The following is a 23,484-nucleotide window of genomic DNA, read 5'->3' as shown; positions in this document are numbered from 1 at the left end:
CATCTTGGAAACGCCTAGCCAGTTTTAAAAACATTTTATGCCAGCAGTTACTTTAATCAAAATCATTATCCTGCATTGAAACATACCATAATGATTTTTGGTATGTGAAAGCCTTCAAGATATATTCATCTTCTCTGCTAGAATTTTTACCCTGAGAATGGTGTGTAATGAATTTTAATAGAAGGCTATGCATTAACAACACACTCTCCCTGATGCATAAATATCTTATGTACATAGTTGAATAATTTTTTTGCCATATGTTTCTATGCTATTTCAAAGCTGTTAATCACTGGAAATGTTTAATATTTTGGGGAAATACTAAGTCGGGTAACAATAGCATTGTTTCTACTTTGTAACCCCAGCACACAAACCTGTTCTATCCTCCAGTGCTTTTTTATTACTTTAAAGAATCATTCAAGATAGGAATATTTCATGGTTAGCAAGAGGTTATATTTATTATAATTGAGGACTCTACATACATTGTTGCACAAAATTATAATGAACCAATCAACAAAACCATATAGTTTGTATGCAACTGTAAATAGCACTTTAGCAGAAGTTTAACACATTGTGCATTAGCTGTCTTAGTAAGGTGACAACTTCAGATGATTACTTCACAGCAGTACAAAAGTGCAAACTTTCATTCAAGATATACACAAACACAAAAAGGATTACTAGACATGCCACAGGTCTAAATAAACCTCAAACCAATGCTCTTCATCCCAAAACAAGTTAAATGAGTAAGTACCAGCACTTTTAGCAATCACCAGTCTTACCACATTCAAAGTCTTATCTCTAGCAAGAAGCAGAGAAATGCAATCTGAAGAAATGCCCTTAGCTTAGAGTTTTAGATGTAATGCAACTATGCCACATGAACTCCATTTTTTGTTTGGCAAGAATGAAAGAGTTACTACAGAAGCACTTCACCAGTGTATTACCACTAATTCCTGAATCACTGTATAAAGTAACTGTGTGCAACAGTTGACTGTTGAAGGAAATAGTGTCTTTACATCAAAAGCCAAAATTCAAGTATTTACTATTAGACTGTAAGTAATTCTGATCTTCTGTTCTGGTGCACTACATAAAGCAGATGAAGTGTAATTTTTTATTTTTTTCATTTTTATTCTTCCCTTTACCCTGGGAAAAGGTGCAGAGGGAAGAACCAAAAATGTAGGTGCAATCCTACATCTACAGCAGTTGGTGACAGGTATGTGGGATCCAACTGTCCACATCAAGATAACCTCTGGATTTTCAACATGTAGCCTTCATGCTCTCAGATCATTCCCATCTCAACCTACAAGACTCCTGCTGTCCCCCTACTTTTTATTTGAACTATTTCCACCAACTGTTCAAATCTGTTGCTCAAGCAGACATGTTACATTCTATTCTGCACAAGTGAGCACCTGAGCTGCACCGTCATCTCTGGACAATGAGGAGATAAAAGGGTGGAACAGTTCCTCTCTCATACCAGGTTTTGGGAAGGTCTGGAGAGACATTTACACTTCTGTAACAGCACCAGTGAAGGACGGCTACTGACTGTATAAGCTTGAAAGACACTTGTTTACAAAACCAAAATTCTGATTAAGTAAATTTCAAAGAAAAAATGGCCTCTTACAGTATTTTAATTATGGCCTAGATTAATTTAAAAGTAATATGAAATACTAAGGGTTTTTTCTAATTAAAAATTATATTTCTCCTGTTATCAAGTTAAATCCAAGACAGGAGTTAAACACAGGGGACCACAAACTTTGATGAAAAAATTCTACTAGTTAAGAGTTATGAAAAACAGTTTGAACTCTAACAAAATTAGTAGCATACATGATTACAGAAAAAACCCAGTAACGAGAAATCTGAGATTTGTCTCTCAATAAGTTTTCATAAATTTTGGTGCAAACACAGCACATTCTGTGAACATGGGGAATAAGAATGTGGAAGCAGTTTTACCATCTTTGCAAATTAACTGAGGCAAGATAAAAAACTGAAATGTGAAAAACAAGGCCTGTGTATCACTTTTTAGCCCTCCAGTACCCAGATACTTCATGCTTTGAAAATGACCAAGTACAGCAGGGACTATGCCTTCAACAGAAAAAGGAAAATAATTAAAATTAGGCTAGCCCTCTTCCAAGCATTTCTACAACAGGCGCTACAACAGCCTATCACTATACTAATACATGAACATTTTTATTTCCCTGAATTTAAGGGAAAACAAACCACCAGAAAATGCACTTGTAAAAAGATGAAAGCATTGGAAAGTACAAAGTAAGCAAGGACTGTGTGCTTGTGTTTATAAATCTTTATACTTACACAGAAATGGTTATGATTTTTTGTTAATTTTTTTTTTCCCCAAATCAAAGTAGAACACAATGTATTCTTTCAAATGAGTTTTGAATGGGGAAGTATGAGTAGGATTGACAAAGAAAATGACAGAGGAAAAGAACAGTGAAATTTTATTTCGTTGGCAAGTGGAAGTACAGAGATGTTACTGCAGCACTTACTGTTCTTACCTGTTAGATCCCAATTAATCAAAAATTACAGTGTAACTACATCAGGGTGGAATTTAACACACAGCTTATATTTTCAAATATGTAACTTTATTTTTCTTAATAGTATCCCCACTTTACGCAGCCTACAAACCTGAAGAAAATGCATTTGCTTCTGAAAGTCGTAATAGTAAGTGTTTTAGGCTGCTCAAAGTCAAAGAAGCAATCCTGAGATTTCAGATGTTAAAGCTTTCTCCACAGCCACATGTTCCTTTGATGTTTGGATTATTGAAGACAAATTCACTGGACAGTTTGTCTTCTACATAGTCCATTTCAGTTCCTAGAAGTGTCAGCTGCGCCTTCTTTTCAATAAACACTCTAACCCCTTGAAAAGAACAGAAACCCAGAAATTACATACGGCAAAACCATCATTCACTTTGAAATTCTCTTTTGACCAGTAATAAAAAAAGAGGAAACTAAGTGTAAAGACTACCAGTACGACTTGGTTTCCCTGGCCTAATGTGGGGCACTTCAATCACTGTTTTCCTTCTACCAATAGAAGTCTGGCAGAAGTCTGGAACTGTTACTTATGTGTGCACATAAATGTCTTTTTTTTGACAGGGAACAAAAAAATGATGCTGAGGGAATAAGCTGTAGAACTTGGCAACAAATCTCAGCCTGAGTACACAATTCCCTCAGATAGCAGACAGAAACCCATTTCATAACCTTCCTAAAGTCTGTAAATCCAACAAGATACAAAACTTTGACAACATAGATTTCTTCTCTCAAAATGACGAGGTTTTATACCCCTCCCAACAGGAGCTTGTGCTATTGCACCAGAAACTCACCATCTTGAACTACTTCTTCATCAGAGTCTCCTTTCGATTTTGTGTATTCTAATGTGTAAGAAAGTCCATTGCATCCCCTTGTACGAACACCTACTTTCACACCTACCTAAAGAAAAAGAAACAACAAAAAATATCATCACATGCACAACTTCCTTTTTAAAACCTATTCAGAACATCAAGTTAAAAAGTATGCAGAACAATGAAGCGCTGCCATTTATTTTTCTCCACTGCCTAAATGCAAAAGTGCATTACTGTAACAGATAAGAGGTAATGTTTTCTTTTTTCTTTTATAAATTTGACTGCCAAGGTAAAAAATCCATCTGACCCTTGCTGGAGTGGATCATTTCCTACGGTATGTTAAATTTTTGAAATAATAAACCATGGGCACTCCTATAGGAACCAGGTCTCAAAAAGACAGTCAAATTTCAAAGGCAGGTATTTTGTTACTTCAAATTACAGTTTACTCAGATGCTAATTCAGGTAGTATGACAGTAACATAATCGTGAAGCTGTGAGGCCAAAGTAAGGGCAGTTACTAGATTATCACAGAACTCTTGTAATGACACCATCAGAAAACTTACTTTAAACCAAAATTCTGGAAAACATGCTTTGATTTTTCATTACCTCTATTGCCAAGAAGCAAACCCCTCCCTAAATCAAGTGTAGTTATATGTGTACTGGTTTAACTGGCCTTAAAAGACAACAACATAGTCAATGTTTGTAACATTCACAGCATTCAACAAGTCTGACAAGAATAGCATCCATGTACAGAGAAAATCGAGAAGTTTTAACAAAGTAGAAAACTATTTGTGTGTAAGAATTTTTAATAAGATTATTAAAGATTTAATAAATATCTATATTACTTTCTATGCACTAGTGCTTCACAACTGAAGAGCCAAATTTTATTATCTATGTCCATATGTTGTGACAAAAATGTATCAAAATGTAACACTTCACATCAAACGGGCTCTCAAGACAAACTGCATCTGATCCTTTCCGATGAAACACCTTTCTCTACAGGAACTGCCACAAATAATGGGTTGGAAAATGCAAACACCATTTAAAGCCAGGAAACAAGTGACCATATAAAGTGCAGGCCCAGGGCTTCCTTAGGGTGGTTTAAAATATTCAAACAAATAAGTCTAGTTAGTTGCAGATACGCAGGAAGCAAAACAAACAATGGTCTTGGTTAATAAAAGAAATATTCTTCTTGGAACAATACTTACTGTAAAAAAAAAAAAAAAAGCTAATGCTTGTTTTTACAATGATTATAAAAGAAGCCTCTGTGTCTTTCCCTCAAGAACAAAAGAGGAAAAACTCATCATTTGGTGAAACACTGGTCACTTAAAAAAAACACATTGTCTGGCAAGTCTCCTAAGAATTAGATATTCTCCAATGCATATGAATATAACTTTATTACTGCACACTTTACAATGAGAGTTCCTACAAGAACTTAAATAATAACAGCCAAAGAGTTCTCTCCTCATCAGAAATCATTATTATGCCATACTAAAGGGTTTCATTAAAATGTAGCTCAAAATTATCTGAAGCTTAAAGTTTTTCCAACTTTATTAATCTTAACAGTAACTGTACAGTGAATTGTCATTACAGTCAGTTGTTTTCTGCATTTCATTTTATAACAAAACAAAGCTGGATATACAAATAAGCTTATGCATTTTCCACCAAAAAAGTATGTCAACATCTCTAAAAAACACCTTAGTGTTCAGTTCAAACTTCTAAGTTAGCCAGAAATGCTTCGCAATCATGAGCTGTGCTAATACGTTAGCATACCCTACAGATTGACCCTATCTACACTTACATGGTCAGGTTTATCTTTCAGAAGCTCTTTTATCTTCTGGACAGCAGAAGGGGTCTGAAAGACAAAAGAATACATATAAATTTGACTTTTCTTTTTAAATTTCTATATTTGGAATGAATGCTTGCATGTATTAAAGCCTGTAAGATACACACTGCTGTAAAACAGATGTCTTGTCAACTTAATTGACACAGAGCACACCACCTCTTCTCTCCTCACCCGCACTGCCAACAAACAGATACCTCAAAAATTCAATCCTTAATCCTTAACAGTGGGGGTTTTGGCTGTTAGAATATCAGAATGGCTTGGGTTGGAAGAGAACCTTAAAGATAATCTAGTTCCAACACCCCTGCCATAGCAGGGACAGTAGGCCAGGTTGGTCAAGGCCTTGGACATAGGCCAGGTAGGTTCAAGCCCAAATTGGGCTTGTACACATCCAGAACTTCCCTGGGCAACCCATTCCATTGTCACACCTCCCTCACAGTAACTAATTTCTTCCTAATACCTCATTTAAATCTCCCCCTTGTCTTATCACTACAGTTCCTGATGAAAAGTCCCTCTCCAGCTTCCCTGTAGGCCTCCTGCAGATACTGAAAGGTTGCCATGAGGTCTCCAGACAACCTTTACTTCAAGCTGGACAGACCCAACATTCTCGACCTGTCTTCATAAAGGAGAGCTCTTAGCTGGAGTCCTCTTAGCAACTTTCTGGCTTCCTGTGGACCTGCTCCATGCCCTCCCTGTGCTGGGACCCCAGAGCTGGATGCAGGGTTCCAGGTGGGCTCTCACCAGAGCAGAGCAGAGGGGCAGAATCTCCTCCCTGGCCCTGCTGCCCACGCTGCTCTGGATGCAGCCCAGGACACGTTTGGCTTTCTGGATTACAAGTGCTCATTGCTGGGTCACATCCAGCCTCACATCAACCATCATGCCCAAGTCCTTCTTGATACGGCTGCTCTCAATCCCTTTTCCACCTAATCTGTTGGTGTGCCTGGGATTGCTCCAACCCAGGTGTAGGACCTTGCTGAACTTTATGAAGTTTGTATCAGTCCACTTCTCAAGCCCGTTAAGATCCATATTGTTTCCTGGCAACTTTTTCCTCCAAAATCACTACCATAATTCAATGAAGTAGCTCTTTCCTGTAAAAATTTTGTCACATACCAATTACAGACAAAAATCAGTTAGATATAGAGGGCTTATACCTTACTTCTCTCTCCCCATTAACCTTAAGGGAACCTGTGACTTAGCAGATAAAATTCACCATTCATGAGGCTCTAGTTGATGCAGATATCCAAGAACAAAATGCAAACGTCAGAATTTCCATTACATTCCCACAAGTTTCTAAGACACTGAGAAAAGCATTAGTAATGTTAAGTTCTTACCATGAGCTGAATTAAACACAAAAAGCAAGCTTGAAGTAGAAAATCCTTTCTAATTGCCACTATCACTCTTGTTGTTAGAGACCCACTATTGAGCAGGAATTATCTGCTCTGACAAACGACTGAGCTCTGTACACTCGATCTGCCCCTGTTCCTGCGGGGAACTGACTGTACTTCTCTGCAGTGGTCTCAGAATCAGAGGTTGGAAAAAACCTCTGAGATCACCGAGTCCACCCTACGACCAAACACCATGTTTTCAAGTTTGGCCTCTCCAGCACGGCCGCTAGTACAGAATGCACGCATTCTATTACCAACAACAGGATGTAAATCCTTTTTGGAAAGAACCTACGCGTCAGCCTCGGTGGGTAAACGTATTACCCTTTTCAAAAAAAAATTAACCAAATACTTGTTTTTGGGGTACAGGGCCCCGCGCCCGCAGGGGCCGCCGCGGTGCTGCCCCGGAACTCTGCGGTTGCGCCGACGGAGCGGCGGAGCGCGGGGCCTCCCAACTCGGCAGGGGGAAGAAGAGCCCCCTGCAGCCCGCCCGCCGAAGCCGCCCCGCTGGGGCTACCGACGCCGGCCGATCCCGGCCCGGCGCTGCCCATGGCCGAGCGGGAACAGCTCGGCGGGGCGGCCCGTCCCCGTCCTTGTGCCCGCCCCGCTGTCGCCAGGGGCCACCTCACTGCCCGTGGCGCAGCTCCCGCACCCGCGAGGTGCCGCCGTCCCCGCGTCCCGCCCGCTGCTCGCCCGCGGCACTGACCAGCGTGAGGGCGGCGCGGGTCGCCTGGATCCTACGCTTGCTGACGGCGCGCACCGTGGCGCGCACCACAGACGAGGCCATGGCCCGGCGCCCTCGGCCACGGGCAGCACCGCCCGCACGCTGTGACGCCACCGCGCACGGGCCGCGGGCGGGGACGGGCGGCGGCGGCTCCACCCCCAGGAGCCCCGCCTGCTCCCGCTCCCGCTCCGGCTGCGGCTGCGGCTGCGGCTGCGGCTGCGGCTCCGGCTGCGGGAGGGCGGGGCACCGCAGGCAGCGGGGCTGCGCGCCGAGATAAGCGGCAACGAGGCCCAGGACGTTCTGCCCTTCAGTTTCCCTGGCGGAGGCCACGGAAAAACACCCGCCCAGGTGTCACGTGGAAAGGGAGGTTGCTCCTGAAACCCTTTAATGATTCATTAGTCTGTCAGCTCCGTGGAAGGTTCAAGTTAAAAGGTTACAGAATAACAATCTTTATTAATTTAGAGTGCTAGCGGGTTGGAATGGAGCTTAAAGATCATCTAGTCCGAACCCTTTAGCCGTGGGCAGGGACACCTCCCACTAGACTAGGTTGGTCAAGGCCTTATCCAGAACTTCCCTAGGCAACACATGACCAGTTCCTCACCTGCGTCACAGGTATTTCTTCTAATATATCATTTAATTCTCCCCCTTGTCTTATCACTACAATTCCTGACGAAGAGGCTCCAGCTTCCCTGTAGGCCCCCTGCAGATACAGGAAGGTTGCCATAAGGTCTCCAATTAACTTTCTCTTCAAGCTGAACAGCCCCAGCCTCCTGAGCCTGTCTTCATAAGGGAGGTAGCTGCAGTCCTTTTATCAGCTTACTGCAGAGGCCACACACTTGAACAGTTCTGAAGTTGGGGCCCCAGAGCTGGATGCAGCGTTGCAACTGGTGTCTCGCAAGAGGCAAGCAGGAGGAACAGAATGCCCTCCCTGGTCCTGCTTTGGACACAGCATAGAATTCTGACATGTTATGGTTCAAGGATTGCTGGTGACAGTACCTGACCGCAAAAACATAATCAGAGCAATATATTAATTCAAAGTACTAAAAAACTCTAATCCCTAACAAAAGTCTGCTCAAGACAATAATTTACCATTCACAGAGCACTGTTCTTACCTCATAGTTGTCCCTACAGGGACAAAGACAGGTTGAGCCTGTCAACTGATTCCAGAAGTTACAATGGAGTCTTTCCTAACTTCTCACCCTTCTGTATTCACTTTTTTACTATTTTCTTATGTTTAGATGGAATTTGAGTGGCTGTAGTCATAGATAGAGCTTACCCACTCCCAAAGTACAACCACTCCCCACAGGGTAGCTCAGAATATATAATGCATCAGCCTAAGGAGAGTGATTCCACCACAGTTGCTGATTCATCAACAGGACATCTTCCTTTATCTCCCTTGGTTTTCAGCTGTTGTGTAGCTTATCAGCCAGAAAGGACCACTAAGTTCAAGCCTCTGCAAGAGCCTGGCTAGAGTGTTCTCTACTCCACCCACCTTTAGCATGTAGAGAGAGTAAGAAGTCAGGTATCCTGGCCACATTCCATCCAGGGAGTAGCAATCCTATTTTCCTCTACAGTTTTCGTTCCGTTGTCTTTTTACCCCTAGACATTTTCCCACACCAGAAAGCAATGGAGGCCCATGAGTGCATAGTTTCCCACCTACAAAATACAGGCACAGAATGTGAATATTTATTGATTGTCATACCGACAAGCATTTTAAAATAATGCATATGGCTATTCAATAGGAAGCTTTGTCTCAGAAGGCAAAACCCATCTGTAGAGCAAGTCAGTTTGGACAAATATATGAGCAGAGTGCAGAAGACCTGGAACCAGTGACTGCTATGATCCATCACAGACAACACATTGTGTCTGCCCTCCTGCTGAGCAGGATCCTGCCCCTTTCCTCTGGGTTCATGCTGGCCTGGGGCCAAGTGAGAGAATGGCCTTGCAGGGGTCAGGGCCCAGCTGCCCTTCTTGATCCCTGCCTGGTGCAGAGGCATTGCAGGAGGAGACCGCGAAAGCTGCTGGATGAACTGAGCTGCCATTCCCCAACTCTTGGTGGCTGCAGCAATTTGACTTTGAAGAAACCCCAATAACCTTGGTAAAGGGAGACTCATGCCATTACTTTAAATTGAATGATGGCTATGCCAGAATGTAAACAAGTACTCATTTTTCATTTCCACATTCCAGCATCCTTAAATATGCTAGATATTTTAAATCCCCGTTAATGAAGTCCAAGGACAAGAAACACATTTGGGTGTCATCACCTCACTTCCCTTATTCTGGGCTTAGTAGTTTTAGTTCTGAAGAGCTTGGTAGTATGTAAGATGTGTTACGTGTTTTTTACATACATAATTATGCTCTTTACTGAGGCACAGTACTACTACTTCAAATATAAAGATACGAGGTGTAAAAGAAGTTGTATTTTCTTTAGCTACAAAGAGTGTGTCTTTTCACACGTAATTCATGCACCTTGAGCATGCATCTCAACTAAACTACTCCTACTTAGGAGTGTGTGTGTGGGGGGGGTGTTAATGCACTACTGGACTGAAAGCTGAAGTCAGTGTACTTGAAGGGGGGAAGCTTGTGTACAAATGCAGCTAATACCTGCTTCATCATTTGCACTTGACCATGCAGGCACAACTTTCCTCAGGATGCTTCCAATCATCAATCCTTAATCCCTTGCCTGCTGAATCAAATCTCCACATGGAAGACTGAGCCTGGGCTAGAAAAATAGCCTTCTCTCTCAGAAAAGATAAATGCAAAAATCAGTTATAAATTTTAACTATTTCAAGTGAGTAACAAGAAATATTGGTAAGTTATGAGTGTGGAAGAAAAAGTCAACAGCTTTCCATTCTAGAAAACTTCCATTCTAAGCAGCTATTTCAAGCCCTGGAAGCTTCAAGTAAAATTTTAACAGATGGGAAAACAGTTTTATATATAGCTGGGAAACAAACCTTACCAGAACAATTACATTAGGGAAAATGGATGTGTGTGACCTAGTAGTTAAACAGATAGATGACACTGACTTACCTGTTTAAGACAGTTAACTGTGTTGCAAACCTGAAAAACCTTCATATTTCTAAATTTCTCAGCACTGATAACCTACTATTCACAGCACAAAATATATTCCAGGTTTGGAAACATCAAAAGCATTTGAAATTCCTGTGAAATATGATGACAGCATTTTTTTCCAATAAAAAAAGGCAACATAAACAAACAACTGCCTGTTCCTCCATATCATTAAGAAGGACAGAGTATGCACCTGGTTCAGAAGAGGTTTATACACTTCATTCCCACCAGCAAAGTTGGAAGTAGCTCTGAACAGAAAACTAAATAAAGCAAAAAAGTAATATGCTTGAAAATGTGTTTAGGAAAGAACACAGAAGAAATTATTTGCGGAAGCAACACATCTGGGAGTTCATAGATAGCTGGCTTCAGAGAGGTGAAAACCAAAACAAGACTTAGGATGCTTATTCCCAAAGACCCCTTTGAAATTCTAGCTTTCAACTTCCATAAAAATAGGTAGGGAAAAAAAAAATTGAACATGATGGTTCTAAATCTAGATAATTGTAATAAATTAGCATTAATTCTACATTTATGTCAGATATATTGAAAACTACAACCTCAGAAAAAAAAAAAAAGAGAAACTTAAGTCTGATTTTCACTTTTTTTTTTTTTAATTTATTTCAGATTCATAAATTAACAGTGGTTTCAATTTTAACACATAACTAATTCTCTTCTGAACAAGGTAAGATGGTACATTACCACCTCTGGAAGGACTTCAAGTAAAACTCAAGTTCGTACTACTAATGAATGTAAATTCTCGACTGGTACAAGGATCCTCTTCATATTCTATGAAAACGGACATGTATTTTTCCCTAGTTGCCAAATATAATACCTCTATTTCTTAAAGCATTTTTGTCTATATCCCCAAGGCCTTTAAAAAATTCTTAGCAGCAACAAAACAGGACTGACCTGTTACCTAGTCTTTCTTTCCTTTTTTCTTGAACACAAGCACAGCAGCAAATACACTCCCATAAAATCACAGAACAGAAAACAGCCCCACAAAATCTCAGTGGCACTGTTTGTCCAGAGATTGTTTAACATATGATGACTAGTGTCTATGTTTTTAGTTCTCTGGAAAAAATAAAAAAAGAATATAGCAGTCTACAAACATCTCAAACACTTACACAAGGATTCAGTAAACAATCAACATTAATAAATATCTTTTGCTCCTTCAAAAGATTCATTTTTGAAGAAAATATAATTTATTTGGCTAGCACATAGTTTTAGTGCAGTTTAAAATGGTCAGGTGGAGAAACAAAATCCTGAAAACAGTTCATTTTTAGTACCTGCCCTTTTCTAAATGCATTACCTAGTAAACAAATACAAAACATCATGGCTTTCTATTAAAATGCTCAAACAATCTATTATAACGAGCAGGGGTCTGTATTAAATCCACAGTTGCTTGTACTAGCTATCTAAAAGAAAACACCCATATTTTTCATTGAACTTAAGCTGAAGGTTGTCTGTGCTGCTGTCCCGTGAATTCAGAGGCTTTAGCCAAAGACATTTCTTTTAAGTGAATGACGGGCCTGTGTTGCAATTTATCAGTGCTTAATATCCCTCATGATTCTTGCTGGGTCCTCTTCTGTGAGGCTTTTCCCTGAGTCATGTATTTATTGGAAAGGCTGCCTAAATTGGGAGGAAAAAAAGCATAATGCTTTATTGGTTTTATTTATTGGTTTTTAAAAAACAAAACCAAACAAAAACAAACATACAAAAACCCCAGAAAAACATAAATCAACTGAACAATAAGACAGAAGAAAATTACTGTCAAGTCAAACTACAATGAAAGGACATACAGATCAAATTAAGAGCACTACCTGCTAAAGGACAGTAGGAAAGAATTAGATAGAAAATTGAGAAGTAGCATTTTCTTGAACTAAACACCTAATGACAAACCACTTTGTGTTAAAAAATCCCCAAACTTAGATTTGAAAAAGCCTTCCAGTGAAGACAAAAAAATCCAATGTGTCTTCCCAACAAAACCGATAATTTAATTTGAGATACTTAATTGCAGTCAAGTCTTCACAAGCTTCAAAAAACTAATTAGGTCCCCCTCTAACTGCAGAGAGATTAGTGTATTATATATCCAGGGTGCAGAAAGGTTTGCAGAGTTGTACTAGAAATTGTATTTAAAACAAAAGCAGCCATTCTTAAAATTTTCATTGTACTTGCTAATAAGTGTGTGAAATTGCTGTAAGGAAGCTACACTGTTAATCATACATTTAAAGCAAATAATTTCTGATTCAGAAAGAATACATAAAGGCCTTTATAATACAATCTTACTGCTACTTCTATATGTAATTTTAACTTGTTTGCATTTTGGCAGCTCAGACCAAGGATGTGGTTTGACAATCTCTAAAGTAGTTTATCATGTATAATTCTAGACAGTTACTGCAAGAAACCTTCACAGGAAAGCATTCCATGTTTTGTCCCTGAAGAATCAGAGAACCTACCCCATTTAAGCTGAAATGGGAGAGACTGATACAACTCCACCATACCCTGCTGCAAAATAAATCCACCAGAGTCAGTGATATAAAGGCACATAATTGTTATGCCCAAGTTTTGCTTTCAATAAAAAACTCAAAATTTGTACACTTCTCCAGACTAAAAAAATAGATGGCTTCAGCCTGTTCAAGCTGCCACTGTGTTCAGCAAATTAGCTAGAGTTTCTATAAGGACTGATGAAGAATCATACAATTACAGAATGATTTGGGTTAAAGGTCATTTAGTCCAACCCTCCTGCTGTGGGCAGGGACATCTGCAACTGTATCAAGTTGCTCAGAGCCCCATCCAGTCTGACCTTGGATGTTTTCAGGGCTGAAGCATCCACCATCTCTCTGGGCAATCTGTGCCTGTGTTTCACCATCCTGGTTGTAAAAAACTTCTTTCTTTAGTCTAATGTAAATTAATCCTCTTTCTGGTTTTAACCATTACCCTTACTATCGCAACAATCCCTGCTAAAAAGTTTCTTCCCACCTTTCTTGAAGGTCCCTTTTTACAACTGAAAGGCCACAATAACCTTCCTTGAAGCCTTCTTTTCTCTAGCCTGAATAACCCCGACCCTCTCAGCCTCTCCCTAGGAGAAGTGCTCCATCCCTCTGATCATCTTGGTGAGTCTCTTCTGGACTCACTCCCACAGTCCATGTCCTTCCTGTGCTGGGAACCCCAGAGCTGGATGCAGGGCTCTGGGTGGGGTCTCACCAGAGCAGAGGGGAGACAGAATCCCTTCCCCTACCCTGCTGGCCAGGCTTTTACACATAGTTTCTGAATTGAACTGAAGATATACAAACCTGACTGGGGACTCAAAAATACTTTTCCTTTCTGTTTCTTTTTTTCTTCATGCATAAGCACTCCCTATAAAAAACAGATACATATCAATAAACCAACAAAACTGAAGTATTTAATTTCACAACATAAAAGTTTGTCTTTGAAAGCTTAGGTAAAGTTTTTCTTAATTACTTTATATGGACTTTAAAACATATAAAAAGTAAAAGATGAAACCAAACTGCAACTTGGTGTTTACCTGATTTAATCTACCAGCATGTTTGACAGTCATGGGTAAAGAAGGGGACCCACACAACACTTCTGGCTTTGAGCCATCTGGAAAAATCATAAAAAGGAGTTGCTTATTGGAAACAAGTTTCCATTTCAGTTATCATAAAACAGAAAACCACCAAAACATTTTCTATCTAGAATCAGAAAATGTAGAATGTAGGCATTGTTATTTTCCTCAATTTTATCACATGGAAAACTTGCATAATGTGGGGACATACACTGAAGCTAGGAACCTACAATAAATTAATCTTTTTATCCTCCTCCAAAATCAAAATGAGACAGGGAACTTAGAATGAATGAAGATAAGGAGGTAAGTGAAGTGTCTGTTGTCTCACAAAATGCAGCAATGCAAATAGTGAAGTCTGAACTCTTTGATCCATTTGTTTGTAGTACTTTATTCAACTAGAGAGAACACTTGAGGCACTAAGCAAGCAATAAAAGACAAAGCCCGACCTACAGCAATTCTTTCAAATTGAAACATATTCATTCCCGAAATACAGATAATAGATAAAAACACCTCTTGCAGAACATACTATTTTAGTATATATACGGTATAGCCTAAGTATAGTTCTCATGTGATGAATGCTAAATATGATTGACTATGAAATAGTCAGATATATTCCCCTCCACCGTAGCAGACTCAGTATCACAGCAAACAGAATGGCTGGAAGACAAGTTTAGTGAGACAAGGTCAAAGATAAACAAACTCAAAAGTTAAATTTAGACTTGACATACACCTTCAAAAGGTCAGAAGCTGAATGAAGCATGGTTTCAATTTTTAATCAACTTTTCTGTCCCTCTAGTACTTCTAGTAGTCTATCAAAGAAAGAATACTTCTAAATATATTCACAATTTTGAATATACTTGTGCCATTTTCCTTCCTCTTCCAGTATTTTAACACAGTCTTATGCTCTCTTCCACTAAATGCATCTGACTATGAAGAGTTTCCTGATCTAAGGCAGATGGATATTTTTGCAAGTAGAGAAAAGCTGGTTTGAAAAATATGTTTGTATAAAAGACTCCAATCTGTTCCTTTAAGAGGTCAAGTAATGACTAATTTGTAAAACAAATTTTTTCCAGCCTGAACTTAAGTGCACCCAGGTTAACCTACAAAGAAACAGTGATACTTTGTTCCTTTGGAAGCTAATTACAAATACCACCTACTGTCTTAAGTCTCAGTTTTATCTTAGAAAGATATTCCTTCACAACACAAATGATGTGTGTTGTGCTCCATCATGTTTGAAAGATGACTTAGATGATGTATATACTTTTGCATAGCAGTATTTCATCCAGGTCTGTCAGTCAGGATCTGTAAGATGAACTTCTGTATCCCTTCAACTGCTGAGTTGTCAAAAACATTATTTTATTTTCCTTACAAAACTCAATCTGAGCAAATCTCTACACTTTTCATATTGACTTCAGGGTCGTATAGAATCATTCTGGTTTAGGTAATGTGAAGAGCTGTAACGCTAGCTTTTGTTGCAATTATGATGAACTGGAAGAGAAGCTACAGTAATTTGAAATGTTGGCAGACTCATATATTGTGATGACAATGAAAGCAATTTCAACATATTTGATACTCATACCCTTTTCATTCCAAATATCTTATCTGCTAAGGGAAACCATGCCAAATCTCCCAGGATACAGCACACTTCTGAAAGGAAGATGAGGATGAAGGGAAAATGGTTAAATGTAACTATATTAAAAAAAAGCCCACACTTACCTGATGCAAAAAACTTATCTGTTAGTCAATCATGTTAAAAATACAAACATAAGTGCTATTTAAACTACTCAGCTTGATCAGTTTCATACCTGCAACTCCTTTATATTGTGGGCATTCCTTTTTAATATGACCTTCTCTTCCACAGATAAAACAACGTTTTTCTCTTACATCTCTGTCTTCCAGGCGCTTCCATTTCTCTGCCGATTGCCTGGGAGTTTTTTCTCTCCCAGTTTCCACTATTACCCTTGCTAGTTTCCTCTTCTGAGGTGTACACAGGTGCGACTTTCCCTCCTTGATTAAGTTCTCCTTTTCTGTTGGTTTATTCTGCATTTCTTTGTCCTCTTTGCTTTTTTTCTCCTTGATTTCTCCGTACCTTTGTGTACCTTCATAATCATAACGCCGTCTTAGTCTGCAGGAGCAGAAAAGTGCTGCAGAATTCAGAGGCCTTATATTCACACACAGAGTCAATAAAAAACCCAAACAGAAAATGCATGTGCTGTCCTTAGACAAATAATTCTTCAGTAGGATAAATAAAGTGAATTGCCATACTCTTCCTTTGACTCTTCCACCAAACAGTGCTCCACTTAATCACTCATGAAGTTACATGTATTTAATAATTTAAATGATTAAATTATTTACAATTAAAGTTATAAATTAAATTATTACATGTAAATTATTTACAATTAGATGATAATACAGTCCTAAATCCTAATAATAGAAACTAAAAAATTATAAGAACAACGGAAAATCTGGCTGCTCAAGTTGCATACAGTGGAAGAGAAGATACAGCAATCAAAATGCTAAAGAAGTAAAAAAAAAAAAAAATAGGGCTACAGTTCTGGGCTTTTTTCTGTTTGTACGACTAAACCAGAACTCATCTCTTTCCTTCTGAAACTACATATTCACTCTAAAAGTCTCTTCTGTTGAGAGAAGCTTCTAACATTCTATGTGACTTAAGGGTCTAGTAGTAAAGAAACACTACCACTATCAGACTTGTTTCATCTAACAACTTCATACATGACTAGAGAAGGAGACAGGAGTGAAATCTCCAAATCTGAAGATGGTACCAGGCTCCTTTGGCAAGCTGGATGTACTGCTAATGGCTAGAAAATACTTCACAAAACTGAATGAAAGGCAAAAGAATGGCATGAGCTTCAAGGTGAGCTTCTTTTCTTTTCAAAACAAAAAAGTCATAAAAGAAGGCCTGGGGAACTATGGGCTGCTCAGTCTCACCTCTGCCTGGTAAGATCATGGAGCAGATCCTCCTGAAAACTATGCTAAAGCATGTGGAAAACAGACAGGCAACTGGCGACAGCCAGCATGACTTTGCTAAGAGCAAATCATGCCTCACAAATCTGGCAGCTTTCTATAAATAAGGGTTACTGAAATGGTGGGTAAAGAAAGTGACTGACATCATGTACCTGGACTTCTGCAAAGCATCTGACACTGTCTTACACAAAATCCTTGTCTATAAAATGGAAATACATGGATTTGATAGGTGGACCACTCAGTGGATATGGAATTTACTGGATAGTTTCACTTCAAGCATTGTGGTCAATGTCTTGATGTCTGTGTCAACACCAATGATGAGTGGTGTTCTCCAGGGGTCTGTATTGGGACCAATATTATTTAACATCTTTGTTAGGGACATAGGCAAACAGATTTAAGTGCACACTCAACAAGTTATTGGAAGACTAAGATTAGCTTTAAACAGATACAGGAAAGCACAGTTTTACATATCAGTCAGAACACTTATGGAACTGGATGCCATAGAAGACTGCTAAGGACACTAAGAGAATCAGATTCAGGGAAAAAGACCCCAAAACTAAAAGGGCAAAATCATAAACAAGTCCAGTCTACAAATGAGCATTAGCAAAGCAAGGCAGGTATGTGCTCTAACCTCTCTTATACAGCAACTGCAGATGCTGAGGGAATGCATGAGAAGAAACTACAGAAAACAACTAGTTTTCCCTTCACAGACAGCACTCCCTTTAGCAATAAATGGCTGAACAGAGGATTCAAATGTATCCGTGGTTTTATCCCACAGGGCATTTCTGTTCTTAGATACACAATCCCATTTACTTTTCCTCTAATGTTGTATAGAACATAGCAATGAACTGGTGTTTCACTTCAGAATGCAAGATTAAAAATCCATAGATCTAAGACAGCAGTTTGGATGCTGAGGAGACTTTCATACCACCTTCAGCATTCTTTATTTCAAACTATCATCAGCTACTGTGCTTGCAATTGCTAAAGCAGAGTAAATTAACAACATCAACAATGTAAGTTCACAAATCTCAAACATGTATTGGAACAGCCACTTCATCCAACATGATGTTAGTAGCTTTTTTTTTTTAAACTTAGTGACAGGAATGTGCAAATGATTTCTAATGATGGCTTTTAACATAAATAGATTCTAAACAATAGTTAGATTTTTCCATCCACCTTAAAAGTAAGCATAAAGGTTTTTAAGATTTCACTGTTTTCTAGACATGAAGTCTTTAAAGAGTTTTGTCTTAACTAAAATCAGAATTAAAGGATGAGTTTTAAGTTTAGGCATTTCATAAGAGAAGAGTGGCAAAGCCGCGTAGCCATTAATCTGTTGCCAGAATATTGGACTTGGCTACTCAGGGACAGGAAGAATTCTCCTGCATGCAAAACAGGACATTGTTCTCATACATGTGTGTTTATGAAAAGTAATGCTGTGACACTCTTGCCTTGCTTTTGATAGGAATTGCATGATTCTGTGAACTTGACAAAATCATGCCTTGCTAGGAACAGCAAAATTCTGTTAGTAGAAGATACTAAATAAATAAAAATATAGAATGTATACATTCTATATTTTTATTTATATACTTTTCACAGCACACATTTATTCAGCTCTGCTGAATATTTAGATACTCTTTGACTACTTCTTTCCTATATAACAAAGTGGACAGCCAGTATTGATACTTTAACAGTTCTGCAGCAACAATATCCACCGTTGCAAAAGAGGTACTGATACATTTTAAATTTAATTCAGGTTATGAAATAATCTGCAGCAGGTACATGTTTTGTTTAGCATTACTATCCTAATCTTTTCTAAACAAACCTAAGGAAAGAAGTTACACACAGACGCCAATACTATACTCACTTTCGTCTCATGGGACAATCTTTCATGAAATGGCCAATTTTACCACAAGTTCTGCAGCATCTGTCATTTGGTGCCAATTCTCCTTCTGTTAGAACCTCAGGATCAAAAAAGTATTCCTGTAGAAGAAATCGTATATTTAAAATGAATATATTTAAAATCCAAACACCCAGAAACCAAGACAGATACAAAAATGTTTAAACAGCAGTAAGAGTTACAGAAAGGAATACTCTTGGGGTCTGTAGCTGAACTCTGAAAGACCTAATGAATTTGACAGGCAGCCTACTCACCACCAGGTCGGCACACTTTTATAAAACTGCAGTTTTAAGAAATATTAAGGTGGTTTTGATTTGGATTAAAATACATAAATCTGTACAATGAAACTCTGACTTGACTAGTATCCTGCACACCAAAATATTTTACATGCAAGTAACATCAAAACAGTACTCAGTGGTAACTGTCACGATTTTTAGAGTAGTGTGGAAATTTAAGAGAAAGAGTTTACAGTGAGTGAGTGAGTGTAGCCATAATCCTGCAAAGGCTAAGTTGCATGCCAAAGAGCTCACACATACTCCTCTTAGAAGTAACTCACCATCTTTGATGGGTATTCTTTAGGAAATATTTTTATAGGTGTACCAAATACCCTTCTGCCATTGATAAAAGCCTTCATTATAAAATTTGTCACTGTTGAAGAAAAAAAACCCAAACCAAAGTCATCATTTAAATATCAAATTAGAATGTCAAACAATATCCAAGGCAAGATCTTCACTTTGTAACTGAAATTGTTAAGAGAAGACTTACTTTTTCTTGACAATCCAGCTCCAAGATTGTGGTTTAAATCAAAGGGATCTGTAGAAAATCACATGATAGGCATTCCTCAATGTGCAAACAAAAGAGTAGAAATTCTTTCCACGAAAATGAAATGGGCCAGAAACCAGGTTACAGATTATTTCTAAAATATGCCACTGCATTTTCTCTGTCTGAGATCATAGTGATAATAAACAGTGATAATAAACGGTAATCATACAGAGTTCAATCATTCAAGTAAATACGGGCTCAGCTAAACCTAGTATTTTGAGAACACCTAAATAGCATTATACCTAATTTCTTTGCTAAAGGATTTGTTAAATCTATTTTTCTGCCGTTTACTTCATAATGAAATGTGTGAAGTTTGCTTTGCAACTTCTTTTCTACAGCCAAAAAAGCCCTTAAAAATAATGTTAACACCATTGAAACTCAATGGCAATTTTGAGACTCTTTCAAAACATGGGCATTTAACAATTTATAATCTAGTACTAGAAAAATAAATAAGCCTTGTGAAAAAAAGCAAAATTTTCATGTTAAAGAAGTTCTGTATATTCCTGTATTTTATATGGTTTTACCTTCAATTACTATATATTTGGAGGTCCACTGCTTCTTGAAAGTTGTAAGCAGATTTTTTCTCCTGATGCAGATGACATGCTCTTTAAAATCAAATTCTTCTGTGTAGAACCGGAGAAGTCCCAGCCACAGCTGCCCAGCAGATTCAGTGTTTTTCCCATAGTCTGGCCAAACAGCTGACTAAAATGACAAAAATATTGTTACATTCAGTACTTACATTAAGCATTTCATGATTTTCATGATGTATTTTCACCATTTATTTTATAAGAAAAACAACGGAGTTACACTAGAATACTTCCTTTCATAATTCATATTGATAATCCAATATTAATTTTAAACAGTATATTTTTTTGTCTATTGACAACCAAAGAGGACAATTAAGAGGACTTCTGGTACTAGGTTTTACCTCTTAAGAAAAGAATTTATCAATTCACTTTTTGAGTCTGTATAAAACAAAATTATTCAAGGGAACTAACCAAATATGACCAGATATATAAGTGGTAGTAGTTATCTTCATCCAAAGAGATAAAGAACAATTAATCATCATTAACAGCTTAAAATAATTTTGTGATCTATTTTGTCAGATTTTGGAGTTTATTTTTTCACAGATTAATTACAACCGACCATATTCTAAATGCTTTACAACACAGGAATGGGATTTTCTAAACAGGAGCTACTTCACTTCCATTCCTGCATTTGTTCTAGATGGAATTAATTTTGTTCTCAATAGCTGTTCTCAATTTAGTCTGTGTTGTGTATTTAGCATAAGAATAATGTTGATAACATTGATAACCCATTAATATTTTAGTTGCAGCTCAGTAGTACCTACCCTAAGTCAAGGACTTTCCATTTTCCCATGCTCTGCCAGCCAGCAGGTACACAAAAAACCAAGAGGGAGCACTACCAGGACAGCTGACCCAAACTGGTCTAAGGGATATTCCATACCATGTACATGAACTCAGGGGGAGTGCTGCTGAGGGATGGGCAGGACATCAGTCAGCAGCTGCTGAGCAGTTGTATTGGGCATCTCTTGTTTCTCCTGCGTTTTAGTCCACTCTCTCTCTTTTAATTACTACCACTGTTACTACTACTGCTACTATTATTATTATTAACATCATTGTAACAATTAAAAGTATGAGGATTATTTTTTTTCAATTAATAAAGTGTTCTTATTCCAACCCCAAATGTTACTTTTTTGTTTTTTAAACTAGCTTTCCCATCAGGGAGGGGGTTGGGGGAATGCAAGAATGGCGGTCTGGTGCTTAATTGCCAGCTGGGGTTAAACCACAATATCCAACCTCTATATTTGGGAACACTGTCTTTAAAAGGAATTTCTATTCATTCGCCAAGCCACAGATAACATTTCCAATTAGCGTGATTTACTCACCAACTCCTCTAGCTTATCAAAGAAATATACATTCCAGCCATCAACCAAAATTTCAGGCTTTTTTGATTCTTTGTAGATCTGAAAGAGTAGTATTAAAACTCATTAGAAGAACCTTTCACATTCAGCACTGACATTCTTCTGATCAACAGCGTGTACAGTTACTAATTTCTTTCCGATATACCATACCTCTTGAAGAACAGGGATGACTGGTGGATTTCTCTGTTGAAGGAAATAAAGCACCATAAGAGTATATGCATAAGATGACAGGCTACCTCGAGACGCATCTCCAATGTCACATATCTAGAAAAAGAAACATGATTTTTATCTTTCATGGTGATCATCCCTTGCTGAAGGAACTACTGCTTCTAGAATGCCTGAAACATACTTACCTTTGTAAAGACTTTCATTGTGTAACATAGATATTTTACTCTAGGATCGATAGCTGCGTATGATGACAGAAGTCTGGTGTTATGCAAGGCCTACAAAAATAAGAAATTCATGTAGAAAATAAAGAAGCTCTGAAGGAAATAAGCTGAAAACATGAAAAACTCTAAGTTGTGTCCTCAAGAAATACATATGTGAAGCCCTGTGTAGTAGGAATATATATTGAGAAAGGAAGCACTCAACAATGAGGTTATCACCTGCTCTTTTAAAAGCCAATCAACGTCCTTAATCTGCATGGAAGTAGTACAAAGCAACATTCACAGAACAATACTTCAAAGCAAGAAGCATTAACCTCGTACCATAGTTTCAAAATATTTGGTAGAAGGTAACTACTTGAACCCAGAGATTTCAGTCTGGATCTGTAAGAGCTACCAATGGATACATATGAAAGCATAACTTCAAGGAGAACACTTTCACACTTTGTGGTTGAGGTATATTCTTCAAGACACCCTGAACTCATAAAAAACCTTCAGAAAGCTTAAAAATTGTCTCTACAACTTAAGTTTCCTTTGCTGTTTCAAGGAAGAAGGTTTTGAAAATTAGAAACATTGAAAATAAACTAAAACTGTTTTTAAAAAGTTTGGCCAAGAACACATGGATTGGTTTTTTTGGGGGGTTCTGGGGTTTTTTTTGGGGGGGGTCGGGATGTTGGTTTCTTTGGGTTTTTTTTTGTTTGTTTGCTTGGTTTTTTTTTACTTTCTAATATGTTACAATTCAGGCAAGCTGGGTTCAAAATCTCTATTTCAGGTCTCAAGGCTAGACAAGAGACATGATGCTAAGAGTAGTCTAAAAAAATCTGAAGTTAATTTATTTTGACTCTCATTTGAGAAAGACTTACAATCCTTAAACCACTGTTTCTTACCATTATTGAAAAACTAATAGATTTTCTTACGAATGACAACTCTTAGGAAGGACAACTCTGAAGTCACAACTGTGCAGCTGAATCACTCATAGTCAAACAAACAAAACCAAAAGGTTTCAAAGAAACATAAAACTGAAACAGGTAATTGGAAACAGTTACTTTTTGAACCTCATCTAAACAATCACTTCAGTCTCAAGAAACAGATTCTCAGTTTTTCTGTTACACAACATGAAATAAAAAAGGAGATAACCTTACCAGAGTATTATATAAACTGATGTCTACTTCAAGACCACTTCTGACATGGAAAAATTTGACAATTGGGACTTTAGCAGTTGTTATAGGCAAGACATTTCTTAAACCTAGGATGAAATGTTTTATTACTGCATGGCTACAATACAGTCCTACAAAGTATCCCTTAACTTCCAACTGTAGCCAAAAGGCTACAAAATAAAATCTTAGTTGACAGCAAATTTGTATTTCAGTTACATTTTAACACTGATTTTAGGAATTTGTGAAACATGAACAAACTGATAAACGTAGTTTATATAATGCATGTTTAGCCCCCTCAAAAAATAAATAGCAGTCTAAATAAGAGCATAGAATTTCTTTATAGAGAAATAAGCTTAAGACATAAATGATA

The 23,484-nt window shown here is 38.1% G+C and overlaps 2 protein-coding genes across 2 annotated transcripts in view; both read right to left on the bottom strand.

Moving 5' to 3' along the window:
• Positions 1-428: 428 nt before the first annotated feature.
• On the bottom strand, positions 429-7,454 carry ISCA1 (iron-sulfur cluster assembly 1). Its single transcript, XM_050986524.1, has 4 exons — positions 7,277-7,454; positions 5,147-5,200; positions 3,329-3,434; positions 429-2,865 (listed from the first exon to the last, which is right to left on the bottom strand). The coding sequence occupies exons 1-4, from the start codon at positions 7,355-7,357 to the stop codon at positions 2,717-2,719; spliced, it is 390 nt and encodes a 129-aa protein (XP_050842481.1). The 5' UTR covers positions 7,358-7,454; the 3' UTR covers positions 429-2,716.
• A 3,493-nt stretch (positions 7,455-10,947) lies between these two features.
• TUT7 (terminal uridylyl transferase 7) overlaps positions 10,948-23,484 on the bottom strand; it is a 35,025-nt gene continuing 22,488 nt past the window's right edge. Inside the window, 12 exon segments of the mRNA XM_030236660.2 lie at positions 10,948-11,989; positions 13,654-13,717; positions 13,887-13,963; positions 15,731-16,050; positions 18,775-18,890; positions 19,364-19,455; positions 19,573-19,620; positions 20,154-20,331; positions 21,539-21,616; positions 21,725-21,838; positions 21,928-22,017; positions 23,100-23,203. Of these exon segments, the coding sequence (XP_030092520.2) occupies positions 11,922-11,989; positions 13,654-13,717; positions 13,887-13,963; positions 15,731-16,050; positions 18,775-18,890; positions 19,364-19,455; positions 19,573-19,620; positions 20,154-20,331; positions 21,539-21,616; positions 21,725-21,838; positions 21,928-22,017; positions 23,100-23,203 (1,349 nt within the window). The 3' untranslated portion in view covers positions 10,948-11,921.

Source organism: Serinus canaria, chromosome Z, assembly GCF_022539315.1.
Source record: "Serinus canaria isolate serCan28SL12 chromosome Z, serCan2020, whole genome shotgun sequence".
Taxonomy (NCBI): Eukaryota; Metazoa; Chordata; class Aves; order Passeriformes; family Fringillidae; genus Serinus; species Serinus canaria.
This window is presented reverse-complemented; position numbering and strand designations above follow the sequence as displayed.